Source organism: Macrobrachium nipponense, chromosome 2 (genome assembly GCF_015104395.2).
Source record: "Macrobrachium nipponense isolate FS-2020 chromosome 2, ASM1510439v2, whole genome shotgun sequence".
Classification (NCBI taxonomy): Eukaryota; Metazoa; Arthropoda; class Malacostraca; order Decapoda; family Palaemonidae; genus Macrobrachium; species Macrobrachium nipponense.
Window position 1 is genome coordinate 23537175 of NC_087201.1, and position 23805 is coordinate 23560979.

General features: G+C 36.2%; 1 protein-coding gene across 6 annotated transcripts in view; it reads right to left on the reverse strand.

Annotated features, from left to right (window-relative positions):
* Positions 1-23556, reverse strand: part of LOC135220484 (SPARC-related modular calcium-binding protein 2-like) — a 138249-nt gene extending 114693 nt beyond the window's left edge. The window contains exon 1 of one of the 6 annotated variants that reach the window (XM_064257615.1): positions 23063-23556. In XM_064257615.1, the coding sequence (XP_064113685.1) occupies positions 23063-23146 (84 nt within the window). In that variant the 5' untranslated portion in view covers positions 23147-23556. The remainder of the gene's footprint in view (positions 1-23062) is intronic. The other 5 variants (XM_064257614.1, XM_064257613.1, XM_064257617.1 and 2 more) reach the window with 5 other exon arrangements.
* Positions 23557-23805: the final 249 nt, after the last annotated feature.

The following is a 23805-nucleotide window of genomic DNA, read 5'->3' on the forward strand; positions in this document are numbered from 1 at the left end:
TTTTATATCTGGTATTTGGTATAGCTGTAATTCTGGGTTTTTGTTGGATGCTCCAAACTTAATTGTTTTGATGAGAGAAAGTATATACAGTAATAGGTATGTATTGTGTAAATCATTAAACAACATTTATTCTCATTTTACACGTAGTTACCTGGAATCTTAATTTATACAGATATATATTTATGTGTAATGGGTATGTATATACAGTATAAGGGTTTGTGTATCTGTATGTATATACATAGTAAATTTACGTATATTGGTCTGTAAACAGATATTATGAATGTATATTTCATGATTTTGTACATAAATTCCTTATATTGTATATGTACTGAATTGTAAAATGAACTTTAAATTTTATTTTTTTAAGTAAAAAAATTGTTTTTCGACAATAAAACTCAAAGTATAGCGAGGGAAAACATTCATGAGATGTAAGTGCATAAACGCTAATAAAAAGAAGAAGAAGAAGAAGAAGAAGAAGAAGAAGAAGAAGAAGAAGAAGAAGATAAGAAGAAGAAGAAGAAGAAGAAGAAGAAGAAGAAGTAGAAGAAGAAGAAAACTGTACGACGGTTTTGTCGTGGAAAAACCGTGAAATCTCTAATATTGTTCTCTTTCATTTAAAAAATACATTTTAAAGTTCATTTTCCAGTTCGATTCATATACAAATACATTTTAAAGTTAATTTTACAATTCGATACATATACAAGTACATTTTAAAGTTCATTTTACAATTCGATACATATACAGTATATATAATTCATGTACACAATCAACAAATATGTAGTCATAATATTTTAAATACATCAGTATACTTAAATTTATTATGTACATACATACATACGTATACACATACCCATTACACACACACACACACACACAAACATAGAATGAAACGAAACCCCATTATAAACCATCTTGGGGGTCCCCACTGTAACCCTGCCAAGTTTCATATCCATCTGACCAGCCGTTTGGCCGTGATTGAATGACAGACGGACGGGTACACAATTACGCCCATTATAGTATAGTAAGATTATACGAACTGAGACTTTGCAAGCAACAAAATGAAATCTTAAGTTGTGGGACTGACAAGCGATTTCAACCAGAAACTGTTACCTCCAGCGTGTTAGTACTAGAAATAATTTGCAAGCAGATCATAACATTTCAGATGTTATCATTGTGCAACAAATATAACAACTGAGATAACACTTCTGCGAATTTAGATATTACTGATGTGTGTGTGTGTGTGACTCTCCGTCAATCCTCTCAGTAGGTTCAAATTCCACTTAAGCGCCTCAGTGGCGTGGTTAGTTTGGTGTTTGCTTCTCACTTCGGCGGTCGCGGGTTCGATTCTCGGCCATTCCATTGAGGAGCGAGAGATATGTATTTCTGGTGATAGAAGTTCACTCTCGACGTGGTTCGGAAGTCACGTCAAGCCGTTGGTCCCGTTGCTGAATAACCACTGGTTCCATGACACGTAAAAAACACCATACAAACAAAACAAACAAACAAACAAATTCCACTTGCTGATCTGAAGATTCAGATAACAAAAACATAAACGCGATATATAAAAATGGGGAAAAATAAAAAAAATCTATTTTAGAAATATTAGTAAAATTTTGAGAAAAGAAATAATAGCAATAATAATAACAATAACCTCGATGATAATGGTAATGGATTGGTATTTCCTGATAGAACAGGCGATTGCTGTCCATTTCATGATTTCTACTTTATATATATATATATATAATATTAATATATATATATATATATATATTATAATATATGAACTATATATATATCATATATATATATTATATGATATATATTAATATATATAATATATATATATATATATATACTATAATACACACACACACACATATATATATATATATATATATATATATATATATATATATATATATTTATATGTTTATACAATCTCCATCAAGAATTGCTACTCGCTTATTCTCTGCACTAAAAGTTTTCAAGTACAAGTATTGGTTGAATTTTGACAGACAGTACAAATGGTTCTTGCAATTATCCGTTTCATAGGTTTCCGGTAACATTTCTTCTAATACTGGGGAAATCAATATCTCTAATCTTTTGCAGAATGTTGATCAGTCAGCCTCCTTTACGAAAAGTTTGACATCACTTAGGAAGAGAAGTCCTGTTACCATATTCTCCCTCTTTCCCTTTCGCCTCCTCCTCTTCTTCTTCTTCCTTTTCTTCGTCTTCTTCTTGCAACGGCAATCGACCTCAATTTGAATCCCTTAGCTCTGCTCACCCATCCTCCTATAAAAAAATACCCGCTATATCTCTCTATGCAGCCTTCAGATGGAAAATGTTGACTGCTTGCAAACCTATACTGCGTGCTGGGTATCATGCATTAGCAGGGAAGGCACTGCAAAAGCAAATACCATTATTAGAGACTATTTGGATGCAGGTTCTCCCTTCAGGTAGCTCTAGCTCTACGCATGAGTGGGTCTCGCGGAAGAGTGCTACATACTGCAGATGAGAGTTCAAGGCTTCATCCTCCCCTTCAGCTCCGCTACAAGGCGGGTTGTTGGTGCTAAGATAATACATGGTCTAGGTATACACCTAGACCGTGAGATAATAATATGCTCATGAGTTTTGGGATCGTGTTCGCGGTTTTTAGGAACGGAGAATCGCATGTTTTTCATGCCGTTACGTCGAAGCGATGATGGTAACACTGTTTCAGTCTAGGATATAACAGATCAGTTGTTCTCTGTCCTCTTGAAAAGGAACTGGACGTGAAAAGATGGGGGATGCAGCACTGTTGACATAATATCTTCTTCACAATGAAGTGCCTGGTACTAGGCAGAGATTTGGGGGAAGAATAATTTGCCATGCGTTCAAAAACTGCCAAAGCTGATTTATCTAAAGATTGAACATCATAATACTATCAATTATTCCAACATTTCTGTTTCAAGTTATAAGGAATCGATTAAGAATGCATTTGACGAAAATCAAAACTCTCGCCATATCACAGATTCATTCCAACAAATATATACAGAAATAGTTTCCACGCTCTTGCTTTTTGCAAGCTTCGAATTCCGAATGACAATTATACAAGATTATAGGTCCGAATATCTCGGGATAGCACTGAGCATAGCAGGGATATATATATATATTAATGCGACCCAGTAATTTGAAGGAAGCGAAGTGTCCACAGATTCCAAGTGAGGGTATTTAAACGTCTTGGCGTTGCTCAAGGACGCGCGCCAGAACTCTTGGTATTTGTAGCGGATTTCTTCCTCGTCATTTCTCACAGATCATTCAAACTACGAGCTCGTTTTTGCAGATAAGTTTATTTCTTTCAAGTCTTCAGTCTCTAACTTCCCGATGATTACTCACGGTACATTTTTATTATAATCCGAGTTCTCTCCATGTCATTAGGCCTAAAAAGAATAAGCGGTTTGGGTGCATGTTGTTGTAGAGCTCTTCCATCATTATTGGATAGAACCCATCCATCTCTTTCTATTCTCGGCCTATCCATACCGACGGCCTTTGCGCGCGCACACGCACACACAAAGTTTAATATGTGAAATCCAACAGCTTCCAAAAAAATCGCAGGCATTCAGATAAAAGACGAGGACAAAGTTTCAAGTCATGGACTTAGATTGTTCTGTTACGAACTGAACAACAACAAATCAGATATTAATAAAAAAGAAAAAAAATAAGAAGCGAAAAAACAAATGAAATAACTCGACAGATGCCTGAACGGCTCCTTAAATGCAGCAGACATGAATGACAGTAATGTTGGCAGCCCTGACAATTTGAAAGTAATGACCATGGAAGACAAGATTTTTCATATTTAATTTTTTTTCCTTTATTCTTTAATGCTCCGTGATGTCTTTATATTTAGTTGCCTTTTTTAATCGAATAGTTTTTTTTTCTTTTTTTCGCTTTTTGTTTGCTCAAAGAATTGGCATATTGGGTGGTTGTGAGCAGGTGGAAATAGAATTCAAGTTGGGTGGCTCTGTAGTAACGACGATGTTGATAGTAACAGAAAAATTAGCAAAATAATAAGTAATAATAGGAATAGGTATGCTATTTTTAATAGTGGCAGCAAAAGTGGTAATATCAGTAATATAAGGTCCATTTATCTAACATAGGTCTATTTTACCTTAACAATAAACGATAACCGCTCATATACTTTTACACACACACACACACACACACACACACACACACACACATATATATATATATATATATATATATATATATATATATATATATAAGCCACGAGGGGTTAAGTATGATAAAAATGCAATAAAAGAATGCCACGAAATCATCAGATAATAGATACATATTCGCAAAAAAGAAAAGGGAAAAAAATTAAAATAAGCATGACGCAGGAAAGAAATCCATCAAACAGAAGAAGGAGTATTTGTACCCTGTGAAGGGCATATGCTTACGTGAAGAAGAGTTACCTTAACCGCAATACTGCAACAGGAACGTGTGTGTCTTTCAAATAAGGACAATACAACTGCGAGTTTAATAGTTGCAGATTTTACAGCATTGCATTGAGAGATGATGATGATGATGTTTATTATATATCTCGACAACTAACCATTTCTTTTATGATTCTGTAAGATTTTGCTGGTTGACAACGCTCTACATTTTATTCCACGTGAGACCTTGGGCAAAAGGAACAGTAGACCAATATGATATTAAACAAGGTGCTAAAAACGACTGTAAAACTCTACAAAATACAGATTCGAGAATCAAACGATCATTCTTAAAACCCAAATTCCGTTAACACGAGTTCCGTCCATTGTACTGGAAGATATTCTTTCACGTCAATGAATAGAGAATCAAGTGCACAGACATTGTGAATGTCTCTTGTAAGATGAGGGAGGACGGAACCCGAACGGATGAGTGAGAGAGTAACCTTGAGAGAGAGAGAGAGAAGCCTCTATTACTACTCACACAAGGGCCTAAGGGCGAGGTGTGTGGAGCGGGAGTCGACAGCCATATATGGAAGTAGCGGGACATTCCTCTCAGTCTCTCGGGGAAAGTGACCACGAGAGGAGAAAGGCAAAAGGGGTTTTCAGAACCTCCCCCACCATTTTTTTTTTTTTTAATGTCTCTCCATAGAAGTGTTCCGCCGTCGACCATACAGTGGAGTGGTTGTTGATTCATCTGGCCGCGCCTTTATATATCCTTTCGCGTTTTGTTTGTCTGGGTGACGGTGGCAACACATAGTGGTACTATATGGTACTTCTGGTGCTTGTTTTAGTCTATGAAATTTGACAAATGACAGCGTTGATGTTAGAAAGGCTGGCCTTATGCCAGTACGGAATCTCGCTCCTCTGATCTCCCTGTATGGCTTAAATGAGAGAGACAGACAGAGAGAGAGAGAGAGAGAGAGAGAGAGAGAGAAATTCCCTCGTTGCTACTTCATAGACCGAATACTGATAAGTGATTCAGGCACCATTCTCTTCTTTTATTAGCAATCTATGGAGTGCCGTGACCTTCACGCTGCCCCCATACATATACTTAGGTGTGAATCTTATATAGATGGACAAACGATATGGGTAAAAATATCGATGAACTACATATATGTGGGTAAAAATATCCATCATTTGCTCCTTTGCAGAAAGAACGACAATAAATACCTGCTTTGAGTATCTCAGCATTTCAGTCTCTCTCTCTCTCTCTCTCATTTCGCTTTAATTTTTCATTCATAGCCTTTACTGAGTACGTAAGTCTAGCAATCGTTTGTAGGCTTATAACTTCACGCAAACATATATAGCTAAGATCAACATACGGTCTTATGCTACATACATGTACACACGCATATATATATATATATATATATATATATATATATATATAATTTATGTGTATGTGTATTTTATATTTAAGTATATATAATATATATATATATATATATATATATATATATATTATATATTGCTACTTTCAAAAAGCATATATCCCCTCTTAGACTGTATAAAATGTTATGTATAATTTTGGCAACATTTTTTCAGATTCCTAGATAGCTTAGAGATAGGATGTTTTAAATGTGTGTTCAGATTTCGTATGACATAATGTAAAAGAATATATATATATAACATAGAATGTAGAAAGAGAGAGAATATCTTTGTCCGTTCAAAGCTAGAGTTATTTTTCCTAATCTGTCAACACGTTTGATAAGAGAGCTCGAGTCTTCGCGTTGTTATCAAAACATGTCAGTCTTAATTATCGCTCAACCTCCGTTTCGATCGGGTACGTTTATGTTGAGCAGAATCGTCTTGTTCGCGTATGTCTTTGATCAAAGCCACGTGCAGATTACACATTTTGTATGTAAAGTTGCGTAAGATTTCGAAGCTTCTGGAAGCATTATTGCCCAAAACGTTTTGTCATCTCCAGTCCAGCTTCCGTAAGGGAGAAGTTTTTCATTCGGGCGTAGATTCTCAAACCGTTCACATCTCTCTCTCTCTCTCTCCATTGCATAGCACTTTTGATCTTAAAGTAAATGGTCACTCGTAACTTTAGAATTTCCCGTTTGATATTTCTTAGAGTTTATTCAGTGTTAAATAGTGTTTTTGTGGAATCTGAACAAACATTGTTTCGTAACGGCGCCTGGTTTTGTGAAAGTGTGAAACGAGTTGCAGCAAGAAAGAAAGAAATTGGTATACCGAAAAGGTAAAGTGTGTTATATTTTTATTAGTTGCAACTAATAACTGATAGGAACAGTGGTTTGGTAAAAACTAAATAACTGATGGTTATAGTGGTTTGAGAGAAACTATTTACCTTTTTACACATTGCAAATTTTTGTGTTTTGTGTTTGTTTCAATTTTGTGCATTTGTTAATTTTTTGTTGTTGAAGTGTGCCTTTTTATTTTACATTCTGTGTTATTAATGCTTTTTGCAAATTTTGATTTTGTCCACATTTTTCTGTATTTTCATTTGCATTCTCAATTTAATTGACTTAGTTGTTTTCATTGCTTAATCATTGCACATTTGATTAAATTTAACACTTGTGAATTAATTTGCATTTACTTAGAATTCTTTTCAAGTTTTATTATTGTTTAGCACTTGTGAATTAACTTCAAATTTTCAATTATTGCCTAACACTTTTGAATTTCAATTGAATTAATTTTCTTGAATTTTGTGACAAATAAATTTTGATTTAATTTTACTTAATTTGATTCAAGAATTAATTAAACTTTACTTTGTTTTCAAGTAACAGTAATTTTCCCTGATATTGTGAATTCCACTTATAAATTTTGAGTTTAATAATTAATTTTTGTATTTAAAATTTTATTAGTGTTTTCATTTTTATACCAGTATATTTGCATTTGATTATATTGATGTTAGGTATAAACATAGAGTGGTAATTGATCTGTTTTCCTTCATTAACTTGAAGTGACTTAGAACCAGGGAAGTACTTAGACTCCTGAAATTAGGGAAATACTTAGACTTTTAAAGTTGTTGATTTGAGTGATGCCCTTTGATTAATTTAATTACTTACAAGATTACCTCACACCTGTTTTGATGAACTTAGTCTGATTTTCTACAATACTGGTAAGTTGTTAAGAGATCACTGTTGCCTTTAGAGTATTCATTCGTTTAATACCTGTGATGAGGGTTCAGGTGTCTGGCTTTTGTGAGGTATCAGTTAATGAATGGTAAGTGTAGTAACCAGATACTTGGCACTTCGTCACAATATACATACATACATACATATATATATATATATATATATATATATATATATATATATATATATAAATAAGACTGGAAAATATATATAGCTCATGCCATTAATAACCACATACACATACACACATCACACGCTCACGCACACAGTTAGGGACGACTAAACTGCCGTGGTCGAACCCCTCTCAGATATGCATGCCTTCGCTTATGATGCAACCCAACACGGCTACTATTTTGTTTTCTTCCATCTTTCTCTACCTATTTAGGCGCAATATATCTAAATTCTCTTTCTCTCTCTCACGCGGCCATTCCTCCTTTTCGTCTCCTTTTATCGTCCATTCACTGTCATCCCTTAGGTGACAACTGGGTAGGTATTCAATGAACCGAAAAGAAAAAAAAAAAGTTAAAAAAAAGAAAGTCATGTTTCTGAATGCTATAATGTGGCTGCGGGCAATTTCGAGGAAATCACACACACATATACTATATATATAATATATATATATAATATATATATATATATATAATATATATATATATATATATATTATATTATATATATATATACATGACTACTGATCACATCACCGTTATCAATATGCAATTATTAAGCTACAAATGTCGTTTAATATCCAATTCACTCGACCTCGAAAATAATAATTGTGTGTGTACGTGTACCTATGTGTGTGTGTGTATAGAATTTACTGGTGACTTTTTTCATTGCCTATGTATGTAGCATTTATTTGCCACAATACTCTTTTAGATTTCTTCTCATTTTGGAAAAGCTTTCCACTACGAAGCCTACAGGAGAAGCAAATGATCACTGTAGATGTACTACGAGTGTGTGTGTGTGAATTCAGTCAAAATATTATGCATCAGTAAACGATGACAAAATGTAGTCACTTATAAACTGACGGTCTAAATGAGAGAGAGAGAGAGAGAGAGAGAGAGAGAGAGAGAGAGAGAGAGAGAGAGAGAGAGAAAGGAAAGAAAAAAAAGGGGAGGGCGGCGCCTCTGCATAACTTCAATTCATGATAGCATCTTCAAAAGTTATTGTCTTCAGTATGCATATCATTATTTACATTCTGCAACTATCCACTTGTTTTGTTTATACTGTCGTTGAACTCTCTCTCTCTCTTTCTGTGTTATTTGAATTTTGCATTTGTTTTCAAACTAAGCACTCTTTCGACTGACTAATTAGTTTGTTTGCTATCACTTCAGGTAATCTAACCTTGTCAAGTATACCATAAAAAGGAATGTGTTTACAAATGATTGAACGGCACGCAAAAATAAAAATCGGGTAGAAAATTGTTTTACAAGGAATGAAAAAAATAAAAAGGAACTAGATCGCGCCACAATGACGAATATTCCCGAACTTCAACTCAGTACCCCCTGAAAAGGCAGGACGCCATATCTTATAAACTAACCATAGAATCTTCTTGAAAATAATCTCTAAGTATTCCACACTAAAATTCTGCTTTAATTTAACAAACCTAACCTAAACTATAGTAGATTCACATCAACCGTGCATCTGATGTCTAGGCCAGTCCCTTACGACGCTCCTGATCGGCTGTTGAAAAGCCAATCACAGGACTGGAAACTCTCAGTCTCGCTCGAGAGAGTTCACATAGGCAGGATGTATGCTCCACCTCCCCTGAAGGGTACGTCTTTCATAAGTATCCCTCTGGAGAGGTGGAACATACATCCTGCCTACGTGAACTCTTTCGAGTGACTGAGAGTTCCCAGCCCTGTGATTGGCTTATTAAACAGCCAATTAGGAGCGTCGTAAGGGCCTGGCCTAGACATCAGATGCACGGTTGATGTGAGCCTACTATAGCCTAAGCTAGTCATGGCAAAAAAAAAAAAAAAAAAATGGAGGTACAGCAAAAGGAATGAAAGGGTTGCGGAACGCTGTAAAGAGCCCTAAGTAATGCCTACAGTGCACCACATGAGGTGTACTGACAGCACCTTACAGAGTTAACTCAAGACTGATTATCCAGGTTGGTCTGAGACAATGCTGGTCATCGTTAAATGAGTTAGCCTGATTAACCCTTTAGTTCAATAGATTAATAAATTGAAAACAATGTTGATTATCGTACCGCAATTTTGACTTTTTCAGTTATTGCAAAAATCTGACATATTTCCCTTTTCAAACAACCTCGACTACCCAAAGATGGTCTTTACTATTTCGGATATAGTATTATGTCTGCTCAGAGACGATTTAACAGATACTGTAAAACTGACTTTTCTGAATCCATTGCAATTGCCCCAATGCAACTGTGGTTGTTTTGGAACCGCTGGAATAATTACAGTTTATAAATTATCATAACTGCCGAGCGATTCTCACTTGTCTGAAACAGGAAACAATCTATCATTTCTAAGTTATTTCGACCATCTTGAAAAGATGTATCCGATAATCTAAAATGATTTCGATGCTCATGATAACACTCTAAGCTGTTCTTTGACACCGTTCTGACGCTTTCCTCTTGTTAGGACTGTCCTGGAAAGATGCCCACTCTTCTGTTTGACAGCGACTCTTACTGATATGATGTTTGGGTCCTTGGAAACAACGGTTCTTTTGCGAAATGATTATTATTTGCTGTTGAGAGTTAAGTTTGTTTGTTTGTATGCTGCTTTTACGTTGCATGGAACCAGTATGGTTATTCAGCAACGGGACCAACGGCTTTTCGCGACTTGCGAACCACGTGGAGAGTGAACTTCTGTCACCAGAAATACACATCTCTCACTCCTCAATGGAATGACCGAGGATCGAACCCGCGACCACCATCTGGTTAAAATCCTTCATATCTTCATTTTGAACACGTCATATTTTTTCATTAACAAGTGAATATACAGAGCGAACAAAGCTCTTCTGGTGACGAAATCTCCGAACGAAAACGTGTTCATACATTCCTCTGCCAATGTCACAAAAGATAAAGCTGTTCTACCTAACTTTAATCAAGAACAGTTTATGACGCCATCTGCAATGAAGCTGTGTTCCTAAATCTTGCCTATCTAGAATTCACCATATTTAGGATTCTGAGCAAAATTCGATCCAGGTCATGTTTTTTGACATTTGGGTGTATGCCCTCATCAGCATATCCGAGTGCAAGGCCAGTTTCGCCTTGCTGCTTCTGTTTAAGCAAATGTTCGGCAACTTTCGACCACCCTCATCGATGGATGATGCTCTGTCTTCACTCCTGAAATTTTGATACAGTTTCCCTCAAGTAAAGTTGTCCATCTGCACCTTTGCGGAGGTCGAATAACAAAAGCCTCAACGCTGGAGAAAATTGCATGATGGGAAAACCAGCCAAGGTTATTTATTTAAAACATTTATTATTATTATTATTATTATTTATAACGTGCTACAAAAGGGAAAACGTAGCGATACAAAACTATGCAGCATAAATATAAAAAAAAAAACACCGTGAAACTAAAAAATTCTCTATAATGATGACTATATCTCGTGCCATGTGTGTGAATGTATGCATGTCCATGTGTCTGCATTTATTAAAAAGTAATCTAAAGTATGTACACACGCAAATATACAAAACATATATATACTATATATGTATGTTTGATTTTAAATCACGAAAAAAACGCGATGATTATGCGAATAAAGTTACAGCCACGAAGGAAAATTGAATCACTGGAGATGCTAAGTACTTTCGTCTTTTTACCAAGACATGATCACAGCAACTAAAGATACACAGAGGCAAGAGCCTATAATATAAATGGTGGGTACAAGTCATGAGGGAATACAGAAAGGTCGGGAGGTCACGGAACGGTCAACAGATTAAAATCTACATCTACTTATTGGTAATCCTCTTTATTATATCTTGCAATTTCTTCTGTAAGTATGTAAGTATTATCCATGACAGTGGGTGGGTGCAGAGAAATAATGACACGATATTAAAGCCACACTCATACGTTAATTAGTTCTGGATTGTTTGTTTGTATGGTTTTTACGTTGCATGGAAACAGTGGTTATTCAGCAACGGGACCAACGGCTTTACGTGACTTCCGAACCACGTCGAAAGTGAATTTCTATCCCCAGAAATACACATCTCTCACCCCTCAGTGGAATGATCGAACTCGTGACCATCGAGGTGGGAGGCCAAGACCATACCGATCACGCCACTGAGGCGCTTACTGGTTTGTGGATGAGTTGACAGTATTGTTACGGCGTTTCTGACTGGGCACTGCTAACCCTAAGGGCACCAGGTAGCTTTGGGCTTCAATGAACTGTGATTCAAGGCACAAAAGCGCTAATTGGCGGGTTGTTTATCCTTTGAGGAAGGAAACGGACCCTGAAATAGCAGATGAGGCTCTTCTTCTTGAGGGCAAAGGTATGACCATAGACTATTGATCAAGGTCTAAGTTCCTCAGTCTGATAGCCCGAGTTCGCTCCCCGCTGCCACCAATGTGCAACCAGAGGAATTTGCTTCTGCTGATTAGAAATTACTTTCTCGATAGAATGTGGTTCGGATCCCACAGTAAGCTGTAGGTCCCGTTGCTTTAAGCTTAAAACAATTGGTTTCTAAGCGATGTTGATAAAAAATCTAATCCTTCGCGCCAGCTGGAGAGCTGTTGTTCAGCTCAGTGGTTTGGTTAAATTAGGATATACTTAACTTTTTAATTGCGGTCTATTACTGTGGGAATGAGGTTCAGTCTAGACATTACAGTGTCTTCCGAAATTCAAATTGTTTGGGTATTAATGATGGCAGATGACACTTCTCTTCCTTCATAAGTCCAGTGGCATGCACAGGTTCCATTCCTGAGGGATTGTGGCAGAAGTAAATAACAGTGCAGGAGTGGAAGCTACTAGTTGTCTAAGGTCATGGGATTTGCAGCCCCATTCTCCACGTTTATAGTCCGAAAATATAGGAAAAGGATAAACTACAATATATAATTCTCACCAGACGATTTTCATAGACCCTCATCTTATCAACAATATATATTTTATATAATTATATATATTATATATATATATATATATATATATATATATATATATATATATATAACATATATATATATATATATAATATATATATTTTGTATATATATATAGCATATATATTATTTATTTATATATGTGATATATGTTTACTGAGCTTAATAATCGTAAAGTATCTCTGCTTCACGCTAATCATACATAACTCTCGTTGCTGTTGTTGCTGATGGAGTTGGCCTTATGCCAGTATGGGCTACTTTCGTTAATCATGTCCATTTAAGAGCAGCGGACAGCAACTTCTGCTTCCAGTCTGGTTGCTCTCACCAGTCGACCAGACTGATTGTCTGAGGCCTTTCTTCCCATTCACTGTCTCGGAGGAGGTCTGACTGACAGCCGATGCTTTGACTATTTCACCTATTCGCTCAGTCTCCACAATCAGTCCTAATGACTGACATCCGATCTTGAAAAGAGCGATTACATCGTATGGTCGGTTGACAGCGGTGCCCGATGCTAGAGAACGGGTTTTCTATAAATATCTGTTGCTGATATTATCAAGGAATCGCTTAGCCGGCCGCCTTTACTGTTGGGACAGGTTTTTCTATAAATATCTTCCGCTGATAGATATCAGCTTCATTTATACGTCTTGGCGCCCGCGAGTTCTAGACCCTTTATCTGTTTATGGTCAACAAAGCGTTTTAAGATGACACATAAAAGTTTGCTTCATAGTATTTTGGTCAACATAACTTTTTCTTTCCACCAGAGACCAAGATTAAAAAATACTTCACATTATCTGAATTGATCAAGTGTCTTTCGTTCTCATGTGTAAATGCATATTTTACATATATGGACACACTCATACACATATATATGTGTGTGCAAAATTTTATATATATATATATATATATATATGTATGTGTGTGTGTGTGTGTGTGTGTGTGTGTGTGAGTGTTTGTGTGTGTGTGTGTGTACTACAAACAGCAGGCCCATACTATGTCCAAATGCTTTAAATGTAAAATAATCATTTGTAGCAGTATTTTGAAGATATGAGGGCGGACAGAGAAGAGTGTAAACCGACTGACAAAGTCCATCCCAATAGTTTTCTCTTACAGAAAACTAAAACAACAAACTATAATAATTTGCCGTAACTGAGTTACAGAACAGCCTACAGACAGGAGAATCATCGCCTGTATAGTAACACAAAAGGCGCCTCATGAGAGAGTAGTATTGCTTTGAGTCGTAAGTCACCCTTGCTCAGAAGTCACCCTTGAGATGAAGAACAACGCCACCCCCCAGGGGGACTTGAGGAATCCAAGATTTAGCTTGGATTACAAAATGTTCAGAAGGGCATGCAAGCTTCACAGCGTTAGCTGTACTGGACGCAAGATGACGGCCCAAAGGAAGAGACCCCAAGTCCGTCACAGCAATGAGACAATACATTAAAATTCTTTGGATGTGCAAAAACGAAAGCCAATTTTAGATGACCTTATCACAGATACTGTAACTGCTCACCAAGAGGACAACTATGAGTGGTTCTTCTTCTTCTTTCCCACCGTTATCCCTACACTAAGGGGTCGGTTGCCTGACGCGCCTTTCCTTACAACATCAGGCACAGTTTATTATTTGGCAAAGGGGTTTTTACGACCGCATGCCCTTGCTGTCATCAACCACAGGTATTGGCGGTGGGCCTCGCCTTGGACTAAAAAGTCCGCTTTCAAGGCAGCAGTCCCCGCAGTTATTGGCGGTGGGCCTAGCCTTTTTACTAAAAGAAGAAGACTGTCCTTTTAGTCGCCTTTTACGACACACAGGACCTACAATGGTAGTATTCTTACACCCCTACCACAGGGTGTAAAACTATGAGTGAATAGTCCTCAACTGGAGGGAGGCTGGTAGTTGAACTTTCTTCAGTTGAAGACTACACAGGAAGCTATGGCATGATACTCTTGAAATTTAAGAGTTACCTGCCACTTGTAGTTTTCCTCTCGCTAAGCAGTTTCAGTTTGCGTATTGTCCCATTTTAGTGATAGACTTGACCTCACCTTCTTAGGGTCGTCACTTCAGGCTTTAGTGAGAGTCCCAAAGGATTTTCACCAAAGCCTAAAAGGAGTGGGTCACGTCTAGCAGCTTCGAGGTAGATGACTCAGATCTTCCAGTCATATTTCTTTGCTTTTCCTGTCCGCCTTCAGATCTTAAATACCACCAAATTACAGCCCTCTAGCCTCAGTAGGTTTAATTTGATTTGAGTTTACAGTTAGCCATTATCGTACTTCTGGCACTGCTATAGTACCAACAACAAAGGTCGCCAGCGAACCGTGGCTGAGTTTCATAGCTGCAGCGGCTAAGAGCTTCATGACCCGTGGCTGTGTTCCATGGGTCACGGCTTCTTAAGAGTCTCACGGGCCGTGGGTGAAAGTTTCACACAGCCTTATACGCTGTAAGCAAACTTGATTGCGCCGATATGTTACTTGTTAACCTTTGATCCTATTTTATTTTCAATTTTTCTTGTACCACCACAGTGCCATATTTCATGATCATAATGGCATTTACTTGTTTGTTTGTTTGTTTGTATGGTGTTTATACATTGCATGGAACCAGTGGTTGTTCAGCAACGGGACCAACGGCTCTATGTGACTTCCAAACCACGTCAAGAGTGAACTTCTATTACCAGAAATACACATCTCTCACACCTCAGTGGAATGCCCGAGAATCGAGCTCGCAGCTACCGAGGTGGTGCGCCAAAACCAGACCGACAACGCCACTGAGGCGCTGGTTTTTACATAAGAGGACTTGATGACTAGAACTTGACTCCCGACAGCCTCTTCACCAGGTCCTGATATCATCTACGAACAACTTTCTTCCCCTAAACTTCAAAATGTTTATAAAATATCAAAATCAAGATCTTGACTCGAATGCCCTTTAATTAAGATCATGAACTGCACGTCATTTAGTTCTAAAGTCTCTAAAACAAGTTATTCAGAAGTTATATTAAACTTTCATTCAAACTGAACTTATCGACCCGGTTGTTGAACGGCGTCCAGAAGTCTACCACGTCTCTGATTTTATTGTAATCCTCTATGACAGTTTCCTTCAGGCTTGGGCTGGTGCTGGCATAAGGTAGCCTTAAACTAAACAAACCACTGACTGTAATGCTTAGTTTCACAAGCCTAACCACAGCTAAGCATGAAATGATATGTCATGATTTTGCAAACTGAAAATAATTTGTTCGAAGGCTATAGCATTCTCTGTTATAGTCCAGAATTTCGTTTTCCTCAAGTGACTTTTTCGTGAATATTTTCTTTGTCAACGAGTCCTGGATGTGTGTTATTTTTTATTTTTTTTTAATGGCGTTATGCCCTTCGGAGAATGTTCTAGCTACGAGCTCCGGTTTCTTTTCAACAACTGAATCGCGAACTTTTCGTATTACCGATGATCAAGAAGTATAGATTCCTCACCAGCTTCTCAAATTCCTTGAACGTCTCTCTCTCTTCTTCTTCTTCTTCTTCTTCTTCTCATTAAGTCCATTATCCTCTCACTAGCCATCCCCATTGATTATATTCCAACTCTCTCTCTCTCTCTCTCTCTCTCTCTTTCTGCCCGTCTCTCTCTCTACACACACACACACACACACACACACACACACACATATATATATATATATATATATATATATATATATATATATATATATATATATATATATATATACTTCATTTTGGTATCCCCACCCAAAGTGAAGCTTCCAGTTGTGGACTCCTGTGTCATAAAACAATATGTCCACTTGTCACCCGTAGTTCTCACTCATTTTACGCTTCAATTTTAAGCGCTTAAGCTGGCATGCAACCTTCGCAGTTTTTAAAAATCACTGCTATCACAACTAACTAGTTTTACCTCCATAAAAAAATAAATAAACATAGTGGTTGTGCGGCCAACGTTTCGGAATCAATTAGCCAACAGATAAGCAATCTCTCCAAATACTCCACGTAGTACCAGGCATTTGAAAGCTTTTGTTGTTGTGGCAAAATTATAACCATGATAATACAACAAACGAAATGCATAGATAAATTATTTATCTCGGTTTTACCGCGTGGTGCCTTTGGTTAAACAGGTGATAAAAAGTGTTACTTTAGCTACCTCAATCAATAAACCTTTCAGTTCCCAGGTAAACAATATAAGAGACAGATATACGTTATCAACAGAAGGTAGGAGAATAATCATAAAAAAGTGTGTGTGAGAGAGAGAGAGAGAGAGAGAGAGAGAGAGAGAGAGAGAGAGAGAGAGAGAGAATACTCTCAGAGGCGTGAATCTGGTCACGAGAATAGTTAGACAAAAAAAAGAGAACAAACTAATTTAAATTGTTAGGCAAAGTAGGAAGTTTCCCGTCCAGGACTCGACTGTCACAGGCCTGATTCATAGATTTAGTTGCTAGCTAGTCATGGCGGCATGGAGGACTATGGATGTCACAAAAAATTTCAAAAATGATTTTTGGTTATACAATCAGCCGTGCTAAAAGATGACTGACGAAGTTGGAAAGAACGAACAAATGGGCAGTTGTGAGAAGAATCCACAATTATCAGCGAGAGAAATAACAGCGACGAACTCCGAAAATGTCTTTGCTTATTTTGTGCTTAGTAGTTACAGCTCGAATTTAGCGACGTAATTTGCATACGAAGTGGCAGTCGCTCGAATGAGTGACAGAGGAATGTCAGTGTAGAAAGAAGGGAGATAAAGAGAGAAGCTGTAGTACTCCGTAACAAAATAAATAATGGGTCGTCCCCTTTTCTTATTTCCATGGCGAGTTTTGGCATCAGTCACGTGAGATATTAATCGAACCAAAATATCGAAATGAAACACAGAGTGAGAAGACCTTTTGTAAACGTATGTTCATTGAATTGATCGATGGGAAACATATAGGCAAAAGGATGGTTATATGATGTGATTATATAATTAGTTAGTTATATACAAAAACACACACACATATATATATATATATATATATATATATATATATATATATATATATATATATATATATATATATAGAGGGGAAACTTCGTTGAAGTGACTCTTGCATGTAATTAAGAAAACTGTGAAATTCATTTATGCAAAATCTTCCCTTTTTAGAGATTTCATGTTTTTCAGACAATTACACTTCTGATCACAAAAAAAAGAAAAAAAAGGAAACAGTATTGGAATAAATGCGATGTAAAATTAACTTAAATTAACTTAGCAAAACCGCAGATACCTTTCGATACTCCACACCCTCATGAAATGAATATCGAAATTGTGAAATATATTTCCGTTACCAAAAATATTTTTTGAATTAGACAGTATCCAGTGATATCCATTTTATGCAACGAAACCTGCAAGGAACGGTAACTGGAAAATGCTGCGGAAAAGTTATATACCTTTGTAAATGAAAAAAAAAAATCCTTGTATAAAAAATAATAACGAATGTAATGGAACGCTACCCACTATACCACCTGAAATACAAGAAAACGTGAATATTGTGATGAGGGCCGAAACGAAGTCACGTTAACCCTAAAAATAGTCATTAAACTCACGCAAAAAAAAGAAAGAAAAAAAAACACCATCACCAAATCATAGATTTAATTTTTGCTAAATTTGGCACTTGTTACTTACAAAACGGACATATAATGAACAGAGATTGTCAATCAAGGAAAAAAAATTTTTTTTAAAAGAGCTTTAAAAATAATACGCCATGACACGACTTTGCCTCTTTCGTTACCACAAACCAATTCATGGAGACAATATTCGTTAACCACAACTATCCAAAACTCCCAAAAGCAAGGGAGTCACTTAACATTGCAATGAAAACAATTGATTATCAACTTTGCAGCCAAAAATAATGTCATAGCTACCGCCAAAAAATTAGTATGGGACTAAAAATATCCAGTAACCAATCTTCCAACAAATATATTGAACAAGCCATCTTTGCTACGGTGCCAAAACTATTTCCAGAGATCGATTTCTGTCAAAGATTTTATTTGAAAAAAAAAAAATAATCTCTCCTCCCAAGATTATATCAAGGAAACCATATTTACTGGAAAAAAAATCCAGAAATTTATCCTAACTTCTAAAAACAAATCCAAAATCCATCTTTCCTTTTATAGATATATCTAGAAAATTATGTTTAATTCCAAAAAAATATAACCATAAATCCTTACCCTTACATCCAAAATTTATCCAGAAAACCATAAGTTTTCCCCAAAGATATATCCAGAGATTTGTTTTTGGTCTAATGAAAAAAAAAAAAAAGCAATCTTTGCTTCCAAACTGTATATCAAGAAATCTATCATTGCTTCCAAAGATCTACCTACAAAGCTGCCTTTACTTCCAAAGTGGCACTTATAGACAAGTCATCTTCGCTACTGAACAGAAAAGCAATCTCGTTAACAAGAAAAGAAGACACAGGAAATAACTAAAAAAAAAAAAAAAAAAAAAAAAATCCCGCGGAAAAAGTATGCATATCAACAAACCATCTTCGCTATCAAAAGCGCACCTAATGGATACCATATTCGTTACATAATAGAAAATACCACCTAATTACGTAAACATGTATACATAAGTGCTTACATCCATGCGAAACGCATGTATGTATGCACTTATGCATACATGTTTACGTAATTAAGATCTAACTTTCATAGTATAATTATCATTGATAATTATACGATTTATTTAGAGTGCGACTCTTTACCTCATTGCATTAGATACCGAACTGGTATATTTACATTATCTATTGCACTGAGTTGAATAGAGATGCTCAATGGGTCGTGCACTTAATAATGGTATTGTGTTTGTTTGTGTGTTTGTTTTTTGTTTGTATGGTGTTTTACGTTGCATGGAACCAGTGGTTATTCAACAACGGGACCAACGGCTCTAAGTGACTTCCGAACCACGTCAGTGAACTTTTATCACCAGAGAGGCACATCTCTCACGCCTCAATGGAATGCCCGAGAATCGAACTCGCGGCCACCGTGGTGGCACGCCAACACCATACATACCATGCTACTGAGGCGCTCAATAATGGTGTAGTGTAAATGACACATTGTTAAATCATGCATTTAATAAAAACAGCGGATTAAGCAACAGTGAAAACTGAAAAGTTTGATTTCTTTGGAAATCAAGTCTGTTGTCTTATTTATATTCATTTGTTCAGCCTGGACATACTAACTGTAAATAAGCTATTTAATTATTTATTTCATACATACCATCAAGATATATAATTCTTGCATTGTAAGTCACTCGTAAAATGAATGGAAATCGACAGATTTTTTTCTGGATAATTCTCGAAACAAATTAAAGATACAGTATACCTGTCTGCAATCATAGTCCCTTCCACTGTATGGATTCGCGTTTTTCGGTCGAGAAATCATTTCTCAACGGAATTCTATCATGGAAATCGACAACCAAGCAAACTGTGATGCACTGCACCAAATTCTCCCTGAAAAGCTACTCGGTGAACAGTTGGTGTAGTAGTACTGCTATTTGGGAGAAGCTGTGGGACCTCATGCACACGAATAATATATATATATATATATATATATATATATATATATATATATATATATATAATATATATATATTATTCGAGCTACAAATATCCTTTAATATCTAATTCACTCTACCTCGGAATTGATATATTTTCATATATGTAAACCGAAGGGGAATTTTTTAGTTGATAATAATTTCGTCCTCTCGTGGGATCGAACCACCGTTCAGCGAACAGGGACGAAATCAAGACGACAGTGATGTCATCGATTCGGCTAACAAGTGAGGTATATATATATATAATATATATATATATATATATATATATATATATATATATATATATATATGCAGTTAGTTTGGAAGTAAGCATTCGCACAGGATCAGTAAATCTGATCTTTAAGATCTTTAAAATTCTTTACGAGCAGGCTGGAGAAACGATCATTCCAATACTCTTTATCATACTCAGCCATGAAAAGAAAACGGGAGACAATGTGCAAAGATGGATGCGTAGCAACTCATCTTCCACTTTTCCCATATCATTAAAACATCAACTCCTTTAAATGAAAAAATCTCCTTTCTTGAAGAGACAAAGTTTAATTTCGATAACTATGCTCGTCTCGGTTTCTCCTCTGCGTAAAAAAGAAGAAAACTATTCACTCGTGGACCATTTACTTGAGAATTAAGTCATCAGGCCCAACAGCAGCGATAGGACTAAGCATCAATCCCTCATTCTTCAACGTCTTCATTTTCATCCTAAATATTTCATTTTTGGAGGCATTTATAATCCATTGTACTACAGTCTAACAAGCCCTTTTTTTTAGTTGTCTATCAAAGCTTAGTTTTTTGTCAATTCTTTTTAAGTAATATATTATTTTCAAAGGATAAGCTATGCAGCTAATTCTTGAATATGTCAGACTTTACATATTTTTTTATCTCCTTCAGCGTCCAATAAGTCAGGTACGATAAGGGTAAAAAATTTCCCCCCTCAAGTTGAACTTCGCATAAGCGAAGAAGGCAGTTGAGACTTTCCATGGACTGGGAAAATTCTTCAGATTCTTGGTCTGATTACTGACATCACACATCTCCCACTAACCAAGGACAGGGACACTTCTGCGTTTTTTGTCAGTCATGCGTGACATGCAGATAGATCCCTTCACAAGAATGACTCACTCGAAACACCTCGGGTTCAAGCTCTGCCGAGGACGAAAACAAGGTCGCGGACCTCGAGCAAAAAACTCGATCGTTCCTCTCTGGACAGTAACTTGAGATCTCCTGAATGGTATATCTTACTTTCGAGATGACTCGGTTTTGTACCAAGACCGCTGCAAAATCATACTCACGAACGTTGAATAATTAATCAGTGTCACCAACCATTTTTAAAGCAATCCACTTCAAAGATTCAATGTACGGATCTGTTGGAATGGGATGGAATACAGAGATTAGGCCAAAGGTCATTCAACGCTGGAAAGGAAATTGAGAGTAGGTAGGTTTGAAAGGTGTAAAACAGCAGGAAAACCTCAAAGCAGTTACACTATGAGATACTCGTTATAGTAGAGGGTGGATAGCAAAATGAAAGAAAGGTAATATGAAGGTAGGTGCAATAAAAGCAATGAAAGGGGCCGAAGAGAAGACGCTGCAAAGAACCTTTACTACATCTGTTACAATACGACACAGCTCCAGAGAAAGACTCAATTAGCATTCCTAGCTGTCTTCAGCTATAGAGAGCGACCACTTATACAACAGTTCAGTGTACAGCTATGCAACACCGAGAATTTAAGGCTGACGAGGACAAATTTAATTTATAATACAAATTAATGACTCTCATAAAAATCTCTCTGTGAATGTTCTGGTGGATTTCTAGGAAGGCATGATAACATGAACTTGTCTAGATAGAAACGTGTATATATTATATATATAGATATATATATATATATATATAATTATATATATATATATGTGTGTGTGAGTGTGTGTGTGTGTGTGTGTGTGATGTATATAATTAATATATGTATATATATATATATATATATATATATATTAATATATAATATATGTGGGTGTATTATATCATAGATATATATATATATATATATATATATATATATATTTATATATAAGATTTATACATGTTTCATAGACTATCTACATTTATTATATATAGGTAAATGTCCAATTTGATTGAGATTGTACACATAGACATATACTATATAGTGTATGTAAATAAATTCTTCTGTTAAAACACAATACGTCCCAAGTATAAAAGGCCCATTAAAACACACTGGTTTAAAGCTAAGGAAAAAATATATATATATGTGTGTGTGTGTGTCTGTCCAGAATAACTTCTTCCACCGCATTTTTTGGTGAAGTCTCTTATTTCTACAAACACTGAATCGTAAGAAAAAATAATAGAAAATAATAATTAGGATATTCTTTTTTAATTGGATTTAAATCTTGTGGTCATCATTGAGATAAAAAGATAGTGTAAGAAATCAGGAAATTAAGAGGTCTATTTGCCATATATATATATATATATATATATATATATATATATATATATATATATATATATATATATATATTAATTCTTGCGCAATTTTTCATCTTACAAAATGTATATTTTCATCATTTTCAGTACGAAAAGCAAAGCAAGATCGTAAAATACGCCAGATATTTTTTTCTAGCACAGTGAGAAGACAAGAAAAGATTGAAAAAGTAATAAGATCCGAGCTATAATATATAAGGTTAAGCACTCTTTGTATAGAGTAAAAAAAAAAACAAAATAAGTAAAAAGGCATAGTAACCGAAAAACCAACGAAGAAGTGAGAAAATGGAAGAAGAGCCCCATATATGGACATCCATCAAAACAAGTGAAAATAAACAAAAGGGAAAACGGTAAGCACTCACTTCTTCGTTGAGTCCGAGCCGAGCCGCTGTCGATGTGATGAACCAAACGACCATCACTGTCATCACTTTGGATCCAGGCATCATCGTCACCACACTTTTTTACGACAATACTCCATATACAACAATCGGAAACATCGGTTTCCGCTCGTTTCTAATTTTTTTTTCTCTCACCCACAATTCACCTGAACGATTCGCCAATTCTCTTCATCACACTTGACAATTATAATCTCGTTTTACTCATTCCTTTAGTCAGTCTAACGTAAACATAACGAGATATAATATAAATAAATAAATAATAAAAAAGAAACAATATTTTCGGTCAAGGTCAACCCGGCAGCAGCAACAACACGCTAAGCAAACTTCAGAGAGGAAAAGAAATGGGGGAAAAAAATCGGGTCACCAGAGAGAGTTCAGGATGCGGGAGCTCGACCACCTTCCTCGATCGAGTCTTCAACGGCACTGAATCATTCTCGGAGTCGGACGGTCCAAATCGGTTGCTCTCGCAGCCAAGGAGCAGTCAGTCAGTCGCAGACTCGCAGAATCGTAGACTGTGAGCCTACGCTGACTGATTGATAAGTCAAAAAGTGAGTCTCTCTCTCTCTCTCTCTCTCTCTCTCTCTCTCTCTCTAGCATGAGCCACAGTTAATTCCATCCATCAGGCAAATAGGTTCCCGAAGACGACCAGGGAGCCTATTAAACGCGAGGACAACTAATAGAAGCATTTAAAATATTGAAAGGCACAA